Genomic DNA, 14453 nt, shown 5'->3' with positions numbered 1-14453 from the left:
CAGCCTTCATAGAATTGAAGAGAGTTAGGGCCTTGCTGTGGATTAGGCTTTGGCTTAAGGAAAGGTTGTGGCTGGTTTGATCTTCTATCCAGACCAGTAAAACTTCCTTCATATCAGCTATAAGGCTGTTTCACTTTCTTATCATTCGTGTGTTCACTGGAGTAGCACTTTTAATTTCCTTCAAGAACTTTTTCTTTGCATTCACAACTTGGCTAACTGGAGCAAGAGGCCTAGCTTTCAGCCTATTTCAGCTTTCGACATCCTTCCTCACAAAGCTTAATCATTTCTACCTTTTGATTTAAAGTGAGAGACATGCAATTCTTCTTTTCACATGAATACTTAGAGGCCATTACAGGGTTATTAACTGGCCTAATTTCAATATTGTCATGTCTCAAGGAATAGGGAGGCCCAAGGAGAGGGAGAGAAAAGGGTGAATGGTGGTCGGTGGAGCAATTAGAACATACATAACATTTGTTAAGTTCACTGTCTTATATGGGCTCGGTTTGTGATGCCCCAACAATTATAACAGCAACATCAAAGATCACTGATCACAGATCACCATAACAGATATAATAATAATGAAAAAGTTTGAAATACTGCAAGAATTACCAAAATATGACACAGAAACATGAAACGAGCACATGCTGTTGGAAAAATGGCGCTGAAAGACTTGCTCAATGGCAGGGTGGCCACAAACCTGCAATTCGTAAAAAATGTAATATCTGTGAAGCGCAATAAAGCGAAGTGCAATAAAACGAGGTATACCTGTAATATATCCTGTACCAGGGCAAAACTAGAAAATAGGTGAAAAGACAACAATGAAAATTTTTTTAAAAGTTAAATAAAATAAAAAAATATGGTGAAGTTTCATTTTGATATCTTCACAACCTTTATTTTTACCATTTCCTTTACCTACCTCCCAGCATTTTCCTCTCATTAAAGAATCTCTCTCTTTGGTAGGAGCCTGGTGGCGCCGTGGTTAAGAGCTCCACTGCTAACCAAAAGGTTGGGAGTTTGAATCCACCAGCCACTCACTGGAAACCCTATGAGGCAGTTCTACTCTGTCTTATAGGGTCGCTATGAGTTGGAATTGACTCGACGGCAACAGGTTTTTTTTTTTTTTCCCTCTCTTTGCTCTGCTCTGTTCTGCTCTTGTATCCCCTGGAAAGGTTTCCATGGAGACTGCTATAACTGTACAACTATTCAATTCAAATTTCATGGTATACTAAAGATGATATAAGTCTATAATAGTCATCCATTTCCTTGAATTTAAATTTTTTGGGTTAGTCCAAATAGCCTCATTAGTCTCACCAATCGTCTTCATTAGTAAATATGGTAAATTCAAACCTAAAAATAAATTTATATTAACAAAATACCTTCATCTCAGGATGTACGAAGCTACAAGAGAATATCGTTTCCACCCTAACAGCTAGAAAAAGTCAGATAATCTACAAAATCATAATTTTCTTGATTCCATTAGAAATTTGAGGTAACAAGGCAACCAAATAAATGGAATTCCAAAGAATAAAAAGCCCCCTCTAAAGAGAGATACCTCCACGCATCTATCAGTTTGTTCTGTGGAGGCCTGCATGTTGCTGTGATGCTGGAAGCTCTGCCACCAGTATTTCAAACACCAGCAGGGTCAGCCATGGTGGACAGGCTTCAGCTGAGCTTCCAGACTAAGACAGACTAGGAAGAAGGACCTGGCAGTCTACTTCTGAAAATAATTAGCCAGTGAAAACCTTATGAATAGCAGCAGAACACTGTCTGACATAGTGCCGGAAGATGAGCCCCTCAGGTTGGAAGGCACTCAAAATACGACTAGGGAAGAGCTGCCTCCTCAAAGTAGAGTCGACCTTAATGACGTGGATGGAGTCAAGCTTTCAATCTTCATTTGCTGACGTGGTACGACTCTAAATGAGAAGAAACAGCTGCAAAAATCTATTAATAATCGGAACATAGAATGTACAAAGTACAAACCTAGAAAAATTGGAAATCGTCAAAAATGAAACGGAACACGTAAACATTGCTATCCTAGGTATTAGTGAGTTGAAATGGACTGGTATTGGCCATTTTGAATCGGACAATCATATGGTCTACTATGCTCGGAATAACAACCTGAAGAGGAATGGTGTTGCATTCCTCATCAAAAAGAACATTTCAAGATCTATCCTGAAGTACAATGCTGTCAGTGATACGCCTACAAGGAAGACCGGTTAATACGACTATTATTCAAATTTATGCACCAACCACTAAGGCCAAAGATGAAGAAATTGAAGATTTTTACCAATTTCTGCAGTCTGAAATTGATCAAACATGCAATCAGGATGCAATGATAATTACTGGTGATTGGAACGCAAAAGTTGGAAACGAAGAAAGATCGGTAGTTGGAAAATACTGTCTTGGTGACAGAAACAATGCCAGAGATTCGATGACAGAATTTTGCAAGACCAACAACTTCTTCACTGCCAGTACCTTTTTTCAACAAACATAAACTTTGGTGACTATACACGTGGACCTTGCCAGATGGAATACACAGAAATCAAATTGACTACATCTGTGGAAAAGCTTAATATCATCAGTCAGAACAAGGCCAGGGGCCAACTGCAGAACAGACCATCAATTGCTCATATGCAAGCTTAAGTTGAAGTTGAAGAAAATTAGAACAAGTCCACAAGAACCAAAGTACGACCTTGAGCATATCCCACCTGAATTTAGGGACTATCTCAACAGTAGATTGGATGTGTTGAACACTAAAGACCGAAGACTAGATGAGTTGTGGAATGACATCAAGGACATCATATGAAGAAAGCAAGAGATCATTAAAAAGACCGGAAAGAAAGAAAAGACCAAAATGGATGTCAGAAGAAACTCTGAAACCTGCTCTTGAATGTCGAGTAGCTAAAGCAAATGGAAGAAATGATGAAATAAAAGAGTTGAACAGAAGATATCAAAGGGCAGCTCGAGATGACAAAGTAAAGTATTATAATGACATGTGCAAAGACCTGGAGTTAGAAAACCAAAAGGGAAGAACATCTTGGGCTTTTTTTAGGTTGAAGGACTTGAGGAAAAAATTCAAGCCTTGAGTTGCCATATTGAAGGATTCTATGGGCAAAATATTAAATGACGCAGAAAGCATCAAAAGAAGATAGAAGGATTACACAGCGTCGCTATACCAAAAAGAACTGGTCAACATGCAACCATTTCAGGAGGTAGGTATGATCAGGAACTGATGGTACTGAAGGAAGAGGTCTAAGCTGCACTGAAGGCATTGGTGAAAAACAAGGCTCCAGGAATACCAATTGAGATGTTTCAACAAATGGATACAGTGCTGGAAGTGACTGTCTAGGTGGAAAATCCCATAGAATCTACCAAAAGTTACTAGAATAAGTGAGTTTAGCAAGGTTGCAGGGTATGAGATTAATATATATTAATCAATTGTTTTCCTACACTCTGTTGTGTACCATCAAGTTGATTTTAATGTATAGTGACCCTATATGACAGAGTAGAACTGCCCCATAGGGTTTTCTAGGCTGTAATCTTTATGCAAGCCGATTTCCAGGTCTTTTCTCCTGCAGAGCCAGTGGTGGGGTCGAACCACCAACCTTCTGGTTAGCAGCTGAGAGCTTAACCATTGTGCCACCAGGACTCCTTCTTATATGCTAGCAATGGACAATTGGAAGTTGAAATTAATATCATAGTACAATTTACAATAGCATCCTCCCAAAATTAAATACTTAGGTATATGTCTAACAAGATATATGTACCATATGTATCTTAAAAACTATAAAACATAGAAATATCAAAAAAAGACTTAAATAAAATGGACATATATACCATATTCATGGATTAGAAGACTCAATATTATTAAGATTTCAATTTTCCCCAAATTGATCTATAGATTCAATGCAATATAAATCAAAATCACAAGAGGCTTTTTTTTTGGTAGATACTGATCAGCTGATTCTAAATTTATATTGAAAATCAGACTGCACAGGATGATAAAAATGATTTTGAAAATGAAAAGTTAGAGGACTCACTATTTGATCTTGAGACTGACTATTAAGCTAAAATAATCAAGACAAGATATTATTGACATAAGGATACACATAAAAATCAATAGAATTGAATAGGGAGTCCAGAAATTTACCCAATACATAAATGGTCAATTGATTTTTGACAAATGTGTCAATGTAATTTCATGGAAAAAGGACAGTCTTATCAACAAATGGGGCTGGAACAAGCGAACATTTATATGCCAAACAATGAACCTGAACTCTTACCTCACACCATATACAAAAATTAACTCCAAATGATTCATATATCTACACACAAAACCTAAAATGATGAAACTTCTAGAAGAACACATAGGACAAAATCACTGTGATTTTGGATTAGATAAAGACATCTTAGATAAGACACAAACCATTTTAAAAATTGATAAACTGCACTTAATTAAAAGCTTCTGTTCTTTGAAAGACACTATTAAGCAAATGAAAAGACAAGTCATAGACTGGGAGAAAATATTTGTAAAACATGTACTGATAATGGACTTGTATTCAGAATATATAAAGAATTCTCACAACTCAATAATAAGAAAGCACAAACGAGAGGTATGAATCGAAAATAAGACACGAAAAAACGTTCAACATCACTAGCTATCAGGGAAATGGCAAAACCTATTGGAATGGCTAAATACCAAGTATTCATGAGGATGTGAAGCATTTGGAACCTTCATATATAGCTGGTAGAAAAGGAAAACTCTAGTCACTTTATTTACTGAGCAAGTCTCATGCCTGTATCAAGAACTAAGCACTTGGCAAGACACTGGGCATACAACAGTGGAAAAAAAGACATGAGTCTTGTCCTCAAGACAAGACTAGTGGGGGAGATGGATATTATACAAACAAAAATGTTATTTCTACATGCTTATAGCATGTACTAGCAAATGCTGCAAATAGAATTATATCATACTCAGTATATTTCTAAATGAATATAGTTTAGGATTTGAAAGAATAAAGAAACTCTCAAATATGAGTATAACCTGTTAACTAACCTACTGCCATTGAGTTGACTACAACTCATAGCGACCCTACAGGACAGAACAGAACTGCCCCATAGGGTTTCCAAGGAGCAGCTGGTGGATTCGAACTGCCAACCTTTTGGTTAGCAGCCATAGCTCTTAACCACTGTACCACTAGGGCACCATATGAGTATACAACCAGGAAATAACACAGGCACAGTCATGCTTCTAGGGCAATATGAGAAACACATTTAGGACAAATGGTGCCATACAAGTTATGATTATAAAAGTCCTGCATACTATTTCTGTACCTTGTATAGATTTCTATTACTGCACTTATCAGTCTATACAGTATTTATTTACAGGTTGGTCTGTATGAGTCGGAATCGACTTGATAGCAATGGATTTGGTCTGGTCTCTCTTACTAGAATATAAGCTCCACAAGGCCAGGTATCTTTTTTGTTTCTCTGCTTAGTGCTTGGCATTTAGCAGAGATTCAATGTTTACTGCACTGAACAGAAGTCAATTTAAAGTAATAAGAGATAATACTCAGTGTATTTAGATATATGCTTCTAAAAGATTTTTAAAGCTAAGTTCTAGGGAGAAAATCACTATTTTAACCTAAACCAATCAAGCCTCACCTCCGCCAAATAATTCACATAAAGCCTATAACACAAGAGGTGTTAAAAGAAGCATAAAATTATCCTGACTTTTCATCAGCAACTTAACAATACTTAAAATTAAAAGGTCCAATTTCCAATAAATACAAACTTTTACTAAAAATTAACTTTTGTGTAATATGAATAGTACATGATTAATACCTGAGGGAGCTGTTGTTGGGGTTTTTTAGGTCTTCATGAAGTTTTATCACCCATTCCTGATACTCTTGCTTTTGGATAGCAGTTGATTGTTTTAATTCATTTGTCCATTTATTCTCTAAGTCCTATAAATAGAGAGTATGCCAACTGGTTAGTTTTTTTTTACAAAAACAAATAAGTAAAAAAAAAAAGTAACTTTATCACCCTGAGAGTATGGCACCCGGACACCCTTTTAACTCAGTACTGAAGTCACTCCTGAGGATCACCCTTCAGCCCTATCAAACAAACAATAACACACATAGTTCAACCGTGTATATGAGATTAAATGGGCACATCAGCCCAGGGGCAAGGACGAGAAGGCAGGCGGGGACAGGAAGGCCAGACAAATGGAAATGGGGAACCCAAGGTCAAGAAGGTGAGACTGTTGATATGTTGTGGGGTTGGTAACCGATGTCACAAAACAATGTGTATTAATTGTTTAATGAGAAATTAATTTGCCCTGTAAACTTTCACTTAAAGCACAATTTAAAAAAAAAAGAAAGAAAGAAAATGTAACTGTACAGCTAAAAGTCAATGTATTTCACTTACTTGTTGGGATTCAAAATGCTGAGCAGCCAGTGAGTTTACATCTTGATCTGTCAATGACTTTCCTAATTCCTGCATCACTTTTTCCATTTCAATGCCCTGTCTAAAATGTAAATCAGTAGATCAGATATATTCATAAAACTTTCAAGGTATATGGCTACTTTAGATTCATTGAACAATTTCTGTTTTTGTTGTTGTTAGTTGCTGCTGAGTTGATTCCAACTCATAGTCACCCCATGTGTGCAGTGTAGAACTGCTCCATAGGGTTTTCAAGGCTGAGACTTTTCAGAAGCAGATTGCCAGGCCTGTCTTCCAAGGCACCTCTGGGTAGGTTCTAACCACCAACCTTTCTGCTACTGAGCTCTTACTTAACTGTTTGCAGCACCCAGGGATTCCTTCAATAATCTCTACAAAGTGAAAATAAAATTTTTATTTTATAGGAATATGTCTAGCAGTGGGGATTATAATACCTGGAAAGCATTTTAAATCCTTGGAAATTGAGATATGGAACCAATGATGATAATGTCATGTACTATCAACAATGTCATCTGTACAGCCAAATTTTAATCTAAATTTAATGCATAAATGAAAATAGTCAAAATATAAGTGACTTGTAAATTACCACGGCTAATGTTTAAAAATACAGACCTCTTTTTATCTGCAGATTTTCTCAAAGATATTCTACAATTCCAATTTAAATACATTTTCTATTTATTTCTACATGGGCTAAACTGACTTCAACCTCTAAAAGTTTATTTTATAATCAGAAGCTGCCAATTAGGTTCTAAGAAAAAAATTATTAAGTCATAAAGTTCCTTTTATGGAGGAAGGCAAAATACATTCTGAAGATATGTTAGTTTTATCTTCTTCATTTATCCAAAGAAAGAATGTGTAGAAATTAAAAATGGTTTTCCTTACTGGAAAAAATAATCTATGGTGTCAGAAGTTCAGATAATGGTTATTTACGGGAGGAAAGGGGTAGTGACTAAGAGGACATGAGGGAGCCTCACACAGGGCTGGGAATATTCTATTTTTTGATCTGAGTGATGGTAACGTGGGTGTGCTCACTTTGTGAAAATGTACTGAGTTGTATAGCTACAATTTGTTCCCTTTTCTGTATGTATGCTATATTTTAATAAATAAGTTCATTGAAAAATTTCAAATCAAAAAAATTATCTTCTAACATAAATGTAAAAAAATTTTTGCTCTTATACATATTTCAAACCAGATTGGAAAGAACAAAATATAGACATGAACTAAAAGGAATTTACTATCATTCTAAATAATTTAAGTAATTTTTTCTTAAAGTGAATCTGTATTTATTTATAATAACTGATTAAGATTCCTACAGGTATATGATAAATGAAACTCATTCACACAGGCTATATATATATTGAAGTATTAAATATTCAGTATCATTTAATTCCTACTTAGTTCTAATGCAGGTGATTCTGTTAACTACTTAATACCTACTACAGGTCAGGTGAAGATTATGCTTGCAAGTGAAGTTTTTATTTAGAAACAGAAATAGCTGCTAAACATTAATAAATACAAACATATATAAATATATATTAATATTTTACATTACACGTGTTCCCTCTAGTGGATAAAAGACATCATTGTCATTTTTAAAGTTTAAAGAAATATCTTGAATCTGGTTTGCTTAAAAAAAGCAAATTTCCAGTGAGGGGGGAAAAAAACTTTAATAAATAGGATTTCAAAAAATAAAATTTCACTAACATTTATTTCACCCTAAATGTGTCAGGAACGCAAGTTAATGATACAGTTAACAATAGAACTATTTTTCCTACGATTAAGATGAAAGGAATTTTTATTCTATTTGATAAGAAATTTTAAATATATATTGGCTTAATATGTCAGAAGTGACAACTCTGGCAACTTTATGTTATCCTGAAAAGACTTAAAGAAATCTTATCTACCATGGAGAACATAGCTTATTTTTTGTTTTCAAGCTAACAGTTTGGGTATATGAAAAATAAAGTATAAAACTGTTTCAAAAATGATGTGCTCAAATATCATGTATACGTTTAGAAAGAAACAAGAGCAAAGCCCCATCAAGAAGTTTGGCCAAAGGACATTTCAAAAAACAAAATAACTCCTACTAAAAAACTGTTCCACAATAAGAAAACAAAAAACAAAACCAGAATAAGGTACAGGTAAATGCAGATAATTGGTAAGTTAATTCAGCTTCTCAAAAGGTGAAGAGTCATATAGAACAGGAATCATTTTCTAAGTTAGGAAAAGAACAATTACAGGAGTATTGATACTTGAGAGTCCTGATGGAGTTTTCTGGTAGGTACAGTGAGTAGGCAGTACAGTAGCTCACCAGGTGAATGAAAGCACTAGTAATGGCTGTTGATATGAAGTGTAAATAGACAAGATGGGAATTTATCAATATACTTAAATAGGCAGAAGGAGTGTAGTCCCAGAAAACCTGAGATCTAAGAACAGAGTCAGAATGAGTTGAAGCCTATATTATTTGGATCTCTGGTAGGAAAAAAACAAACAAATTTTATGTTCAACAGAAAGTAATTAGTATTAAGTAATTAATTTTGAATTTCTTCTTTTCAAAATACATTTGCAATTTACTGGCTACAAAATAAAGAACTAGATGAAAATTAAATTTTCGTCTTCCCTGGGGACACTGCTTCAACTATTTACTTGGTAGCAACTACCCATTCTGCAGGCATCACATCTGGAAAGCAATAAACTGCTTCAATACAGCTAGTGGGCAAACCCAGGCCTATAAAAAGTGACAAATGTCTCAAAACATCATTTTAGACATAGAGTTCTAACACTTTTACTACTAGATATGAGGATAAAAGATCTAGAGGAGTAGAATTATTATGAAACTTTATAAATCTATGCAATATAATAAAAATACCAATCTGGTATAGAGAAGAGAGTATCCATCAGTAAAAACGATTAAATTCATTTGCTTATGATTTTTTTTTTTTAATTTTCTTAACTATGGCAGCCCCATAACAGATTACTCTCATTTTGCTAGTCCCACTGTTTTCTAATGGGAAACTGACAGCCAGGAGCAAATCAGCACATCATTACAATTATTAAATCAGTCACAAAAAATAAATGTGGTTGGGCCCTCATATACCCTCACAATTAAAGAAATTTTACATCAGTAACACTAAAAAATTTATCTTGATGTCATGTATACCCAAAGTCTTAAATAAGTGTTCTTAAGGTAATAAATGTTATCAAATTCTGCAATATTAAAATAGAATATCTAGAAGGAGTGTGTCCTGAGTTCATATTACAATTTATGCCAGGAAAGTCATGCTTTAAAATATACAATGCTAGCAATTTTTACTTACTCTGAAAAAAAAATCATAAAAGTATTGTTTGTGTACTGTAAATAATCCATACAAAATGAATTTATGTCTAATTAAAATTTCTTATAATAATCCTAGTATCATTTTTATCTTAATGTAAATAAACTTACAAAATGGATTGAAAAAGACTGTGGACCTAATTACACAGCAGGGTAACAAATAGGTACTGAAAAGGGACACATGGCAGAGTAGTTAACAGCTATGGAATCAGACTTTCTGGTTGCAAGTTCCAGCTTGTCCCTACACAAGTTACTTAACTTCTTTAAGCCTCAGTTTCCTCATCTGCAGAACAGGGATAACAATAGAAGGGCTGTAGTGAGGATCAAATGACACAGGGCATCTAAGACATTTTGCACAGTGCCTGGACCTAACCAAGCCTTCAACAGATGTTAGCTATTCCTCTTATTAGAAACAAGAATATATAAGGTCAGGATAATTTATTTCAGGAAAATCATTTGTGGAGTTCTACAAATCTATGATGACACTCAGTTGAAATTACAAATTTAAACATAATAAAATTAATTTCTAATATTAAAGATTTTTCTATTTTATTCTTTAACTTTACCAAAAATGAAAACAAATTGTTCTGCAGGCCATCATATTTGACAATGTAACATTTAACCATTATATTGCAAGAAATTTGAAATACCTCTCTCGTAATTTTTTCAGCTCCACATCTCTTTCACCAATCAGTTCTGAAATACTGACAAAGTAATTATGTTCCAAATTTAGAAGTGTTTCAGAGGCAGGAGAATGGATTAGGTCATGGTACACATCTGCAAAATCTTCATCCCAGCTGGGCTCTTCAGGCCTTGCATGCTCTAATGTGGTCTACAAAATACATAACCATTCTTACATCATAATACAGTATTCTTATTTAACACACTACTACAAAAGTATGTATTGCATAATCCCATTTTTGTACATCAGACATGGACAGAAAGACCATACACACATGTATATAACATGTATATGTGTCACAGAGGATTATATGAGTACAGAAAAAATATGGAAAGATATAAACTAAGTTGTTAATGAGCTACCTCAGGGGCAGGGATGAGGGTGAGTTGCTAAGTGGAGGAAAGGACAGGAAGTGTCTTCAATTAAAAAAAAATAAGTATGATGATACTATTTCTGTAAAATAACTCACACACACTCTCATGCACACACACACACACCACACACACGAAGCGATGGTCAACAAAATGCTAATGGTTGCTTTTCAGGGCAGTGGGATTTCTGATAACCTTTACTTTCTTTATATTTTAATGTATAATATGATAATTTGCATGAGTTAATTACAGAATCAGTAAAAAAGCTTTTCATTATCAAAAAACACACTACTAAAAAAAGGTTTTATAGGCTACATTTAGGGTCTTTATGAGTTGGAATCAACTCGATGGCAATTGGTTGGCTTTGGATGTGGTCATGTGTGGTGATACACTGAACTGGAAAACCCAATTCATGCATGTTGTTGTTAATTTCCGGCCCATGGCAACCCATGTGTGTCAGAGCAGAGCTGCTCCATAGGGCTTTCCTGGCTGTAATCTTAACAGAAGCAGATAGCCAGGCCTTTTCTTCTGCAATACCACTGGGTGGGTTCAAACCACAAACTTTTAGGTTAGCAGTCAAGCACAAGGATTTCTGTATCAAGGAAAATGTGCAATTTTCTTATTTTGACCTTTTCTAGCATTCTTTTTTTTTTTTAATGTAAGCATGTGTTTTTAAGTATATGAGAACAGTAGCTATCAAAATGATAAAAAGAGTGACTAAGCAAGAACTGATAAGCAAGAAAAACAGAAACACAGAGACAGGCAAAAATGGGGATGTCCTCAGCACACACAGATACATCCTGGGAGGTACAAATGCCTGTCCCAAGGACAGCCACCTCAACCCATCAGACAGACAGTGTTATTAAAGAAAGTTGACAAGCTGAGAAATTTCTTGCCAAAGATCATACAATTTAATGGCAAAAGTGGAAATAAAACAAAGACTTGCATTGCAGTTCAATGTTTTTCCCATTATTGATGCTTGAAAATAGATATTTGTGAAAAAGAACTATCTGTTCTTCCCTTTTCTTACCAAAGTAAATGTTAAAAACTGGGACCTACGACATCACTCAGGTTAATAACAAAATAAACTCATAAAGAAATCTTGAACTTGGCCAATCAATAGGTAAACTTCTCCCCTTGTTCTCTTTCACTTATACCTTATTCCTCGGTCAGGAGGGAGGAGTTTAAGAAGACTAGCTGAGTCTAGAACTTTGGTTGCATCTACTCTATGCCTCTGGACGCTTGAAGTCTCATTCTGATAACTGCTCTACATCTTTAGAATCTGGCACAGCTCTAGGAATTATGATCAGCCCACGTGACTTAACCTCTGTTCAAAATTAACTTCAAGCTCAGGGTGAAACTTTGTAGGAAGCAGCCAGTGCAAGAAAGCAGAGATCTGTTCGGCCATACATAACTCTAGACATTCTGTAACTCCACTAACCAGATTGCCTAACTATATCAATTTGCAGCACCAATTTTAAATTCTGCCTATGGCAAGCCTAGGTAAAAGCTACCTACAAGAGAAACCAGGCAGAGTTTTTCTTGAAACTCACGCCACTCCCTCACCAGACAGATGATACTAAAAAGGCGGTATTCACAGCTGAGAGGATTGGGGCACGGAGTAAGGGACTGCAAAGAGAAACCTCTTTGGTATCTGGGCTGTTATTTCTCCATCTCCACGTTCAGGCACAAAGCCTGGCTTCTTTAAGGCTTTAACCATTAGGCACCCCTTATCTCTCAGGGCCATCTTTATTTACCTATCTTTCTTTCATTTTTTTTCATTTAAAGCTTTGGTACTCAGTTCACAGCCCCAAATTCTGCCATCATCCTGGGTCACTTCAATGTCCATATAGACAACCCATACAATGTCTTGCCTTCTTAGTTCCCTGAATCCCCTATCTTTAATAAATTCTCTATTCCACCTCAGTCATCCATTCATAGTAGCATCAGGAGCTGCTTAACTCCTAAAATTCAAACCAGATTTGAATTGCTGATATATTCCCAATGCCCAGCACAGAACCCACATACAGTATTCATTGAATAAATAAAATATATGAATAAAAAGTAACCATTATCTTCTTTTTATCTCCACTACCACTATTTTAGTCTAAGCTTTCATTATTTCTTATCTCTAACTGTAACAGTCTTCTAACCTATTTTAACTTTTCTCTTCTCCAAGCCATTCTTCACACTAATACACTGAGCATCATGAATCTTTCTGAAATGCAGATATGGTCATCTTATTCCCTGCTTAAACTCCTTCAATAGCTGCTCGTTACCCTTAGCATAAAGGCAAAACTCAAGATGGCTTGCAAAACTTTTCTCCAGCCATTCTAGACATCTTTCAGTTTTTCTAATGTGCCATGGACTGGCTCACTTCCAGGCCTTAACATATGCTATACCCTCTACCTAGAATATTCTTTCTCTACTCCCCTACCACACACTTTTCACCTAGCTATTTCCCCCATTTCTTCAGACCTCAGCTTAATTACTCTTTCCTTTGGGAAGTGTTCCCTGAGTTCTCTAGGCTAAAATATGTGTACCTGCTTTGTACCCTCATAGCACTCTGTAGTGTAGCTCTCTGATAGCACCCCATCATAGCACTTAACACATTCCGCTGAGTTTAATTATCTGTCTCCTCTGTTAGGCTGTAAACTCTATGAACGCAAGGGTTGTGTCTCTTTTGTCTTTTGCTGTATCCCAAGTGCCTAACACAGTATCTGATATGAAATGGGTGCTCAATACCTATTTGCTGAATGAATGAATACAAGAGTCTGAAGAAGGGAAGAATACTGAAATGGCAAATAGGGCACTACCAAAAATAAATAGCCTACTTCACAGTTTTGCCAAGGGTTGGCCCTGTTTGGCTTTCCTTATCTATTTAAGCTTATCTTTCATTACTTTAAAAAAGAAATTTAACCCAATAGTAAAAGATAAAATAGTGATTAGAAGCAACTGACTCTCTGACAGGGAACAAGAAACGGAAACACAGAACAAAGTAGAATGGCCCTACCAAGTAGGGACTAACAGCCACACACACTTCAGTAAACCATCAGAACCTCCTTATACTATACACATACATCAATCAAAGTACAGCTCTGTACCTCAGGGGCAATGGTCCTCTACAACTTAAATCCCTCATATCAAAGCGGCACATTCAGTACATCTCTGTAGCGATGGACAAACAGACCTCCCTTCTCAGTAGTTTCTTACTGTACAGTATAACTTACATTTATAATGATGACCCTGGGTCATCAAGGAGTTAGAACTGAATTTTATATACTGTGTTCAAGACAGCAAGGAAATGCACAGTATGTTTTTAAAAGATCTTCACCAAAAGGTGAGTGAGGTAAAACTTTCATGATTTAAATGTTAGCATCTGAAATATCCAGCAAATCCATTTACAGAAAACTGAGCTCATCCTTCATAGTCGTAGGTAACTGGTATTACCCTAAACATCATGGTATTTCACCCCCCTAAACATCATGGTATTTCACCCCTTTACTGATACTCCAATTATTCTCTTCAAGGTTACTGAACGCAGTTTACCCATATCCTGCAGAGATGCTTTAGCTGCCTTCTGTCTCACCTACTACCCTATTTT

General features: G+C 35.6%; 1 protein-coding gene across 1 annotated transcript in view; it reads right to left on the bottom strand.

Annotated features, from left to right (window-relative positions):
- FERRY3 (FERRY endosomal RAB5 effector complex subunit 3) overlaps positions 1 to 14453 on the bottom strand; it is a 51346-nt gene that overhangs the window by 28159 nt on the left and 8734 nt on the right. The window contains exons 4-6 of the mRNA XM_012556897.2: positions 10447 to 10628; positions 6430 to 6529; positions 5845 to 5966 (exon numbers count right to left, since the gene is read on the bottom strand). Of these exons, the coding sequence (XP_012412351.1) occupies positions 5845 to 5966; positions 6430 to 6529; positions 10447 to 10628 (404 nt within the window). The remainder of the gene's footprint in view (positions 1 to 5844; positions 5967 to 6429; positions 6530 to 10446; positions 10629 to 14453) is intronic.

This window comes from Trichechus manatus, unplaced genomic scaffold (genome assembly GCF_000243295.1).
Source record: "Trichechus manatus latirostris isolate Lorelei unplaced genomic scaffold, TriManLat1.0 scaffold00081, whole genome shotgun sequence".
Lineage (NCBI taxonomy): Eukaryota > Metazoa > Chordata > Mammalia > Sirenia > Trichechidae > Trichechus > Trichechus manatus.
The sequence above is the reverse complement of the archived record's forward strand: the minus strand, read 5'-3'. Positions and strand labels throughout refer to the sequence as shown.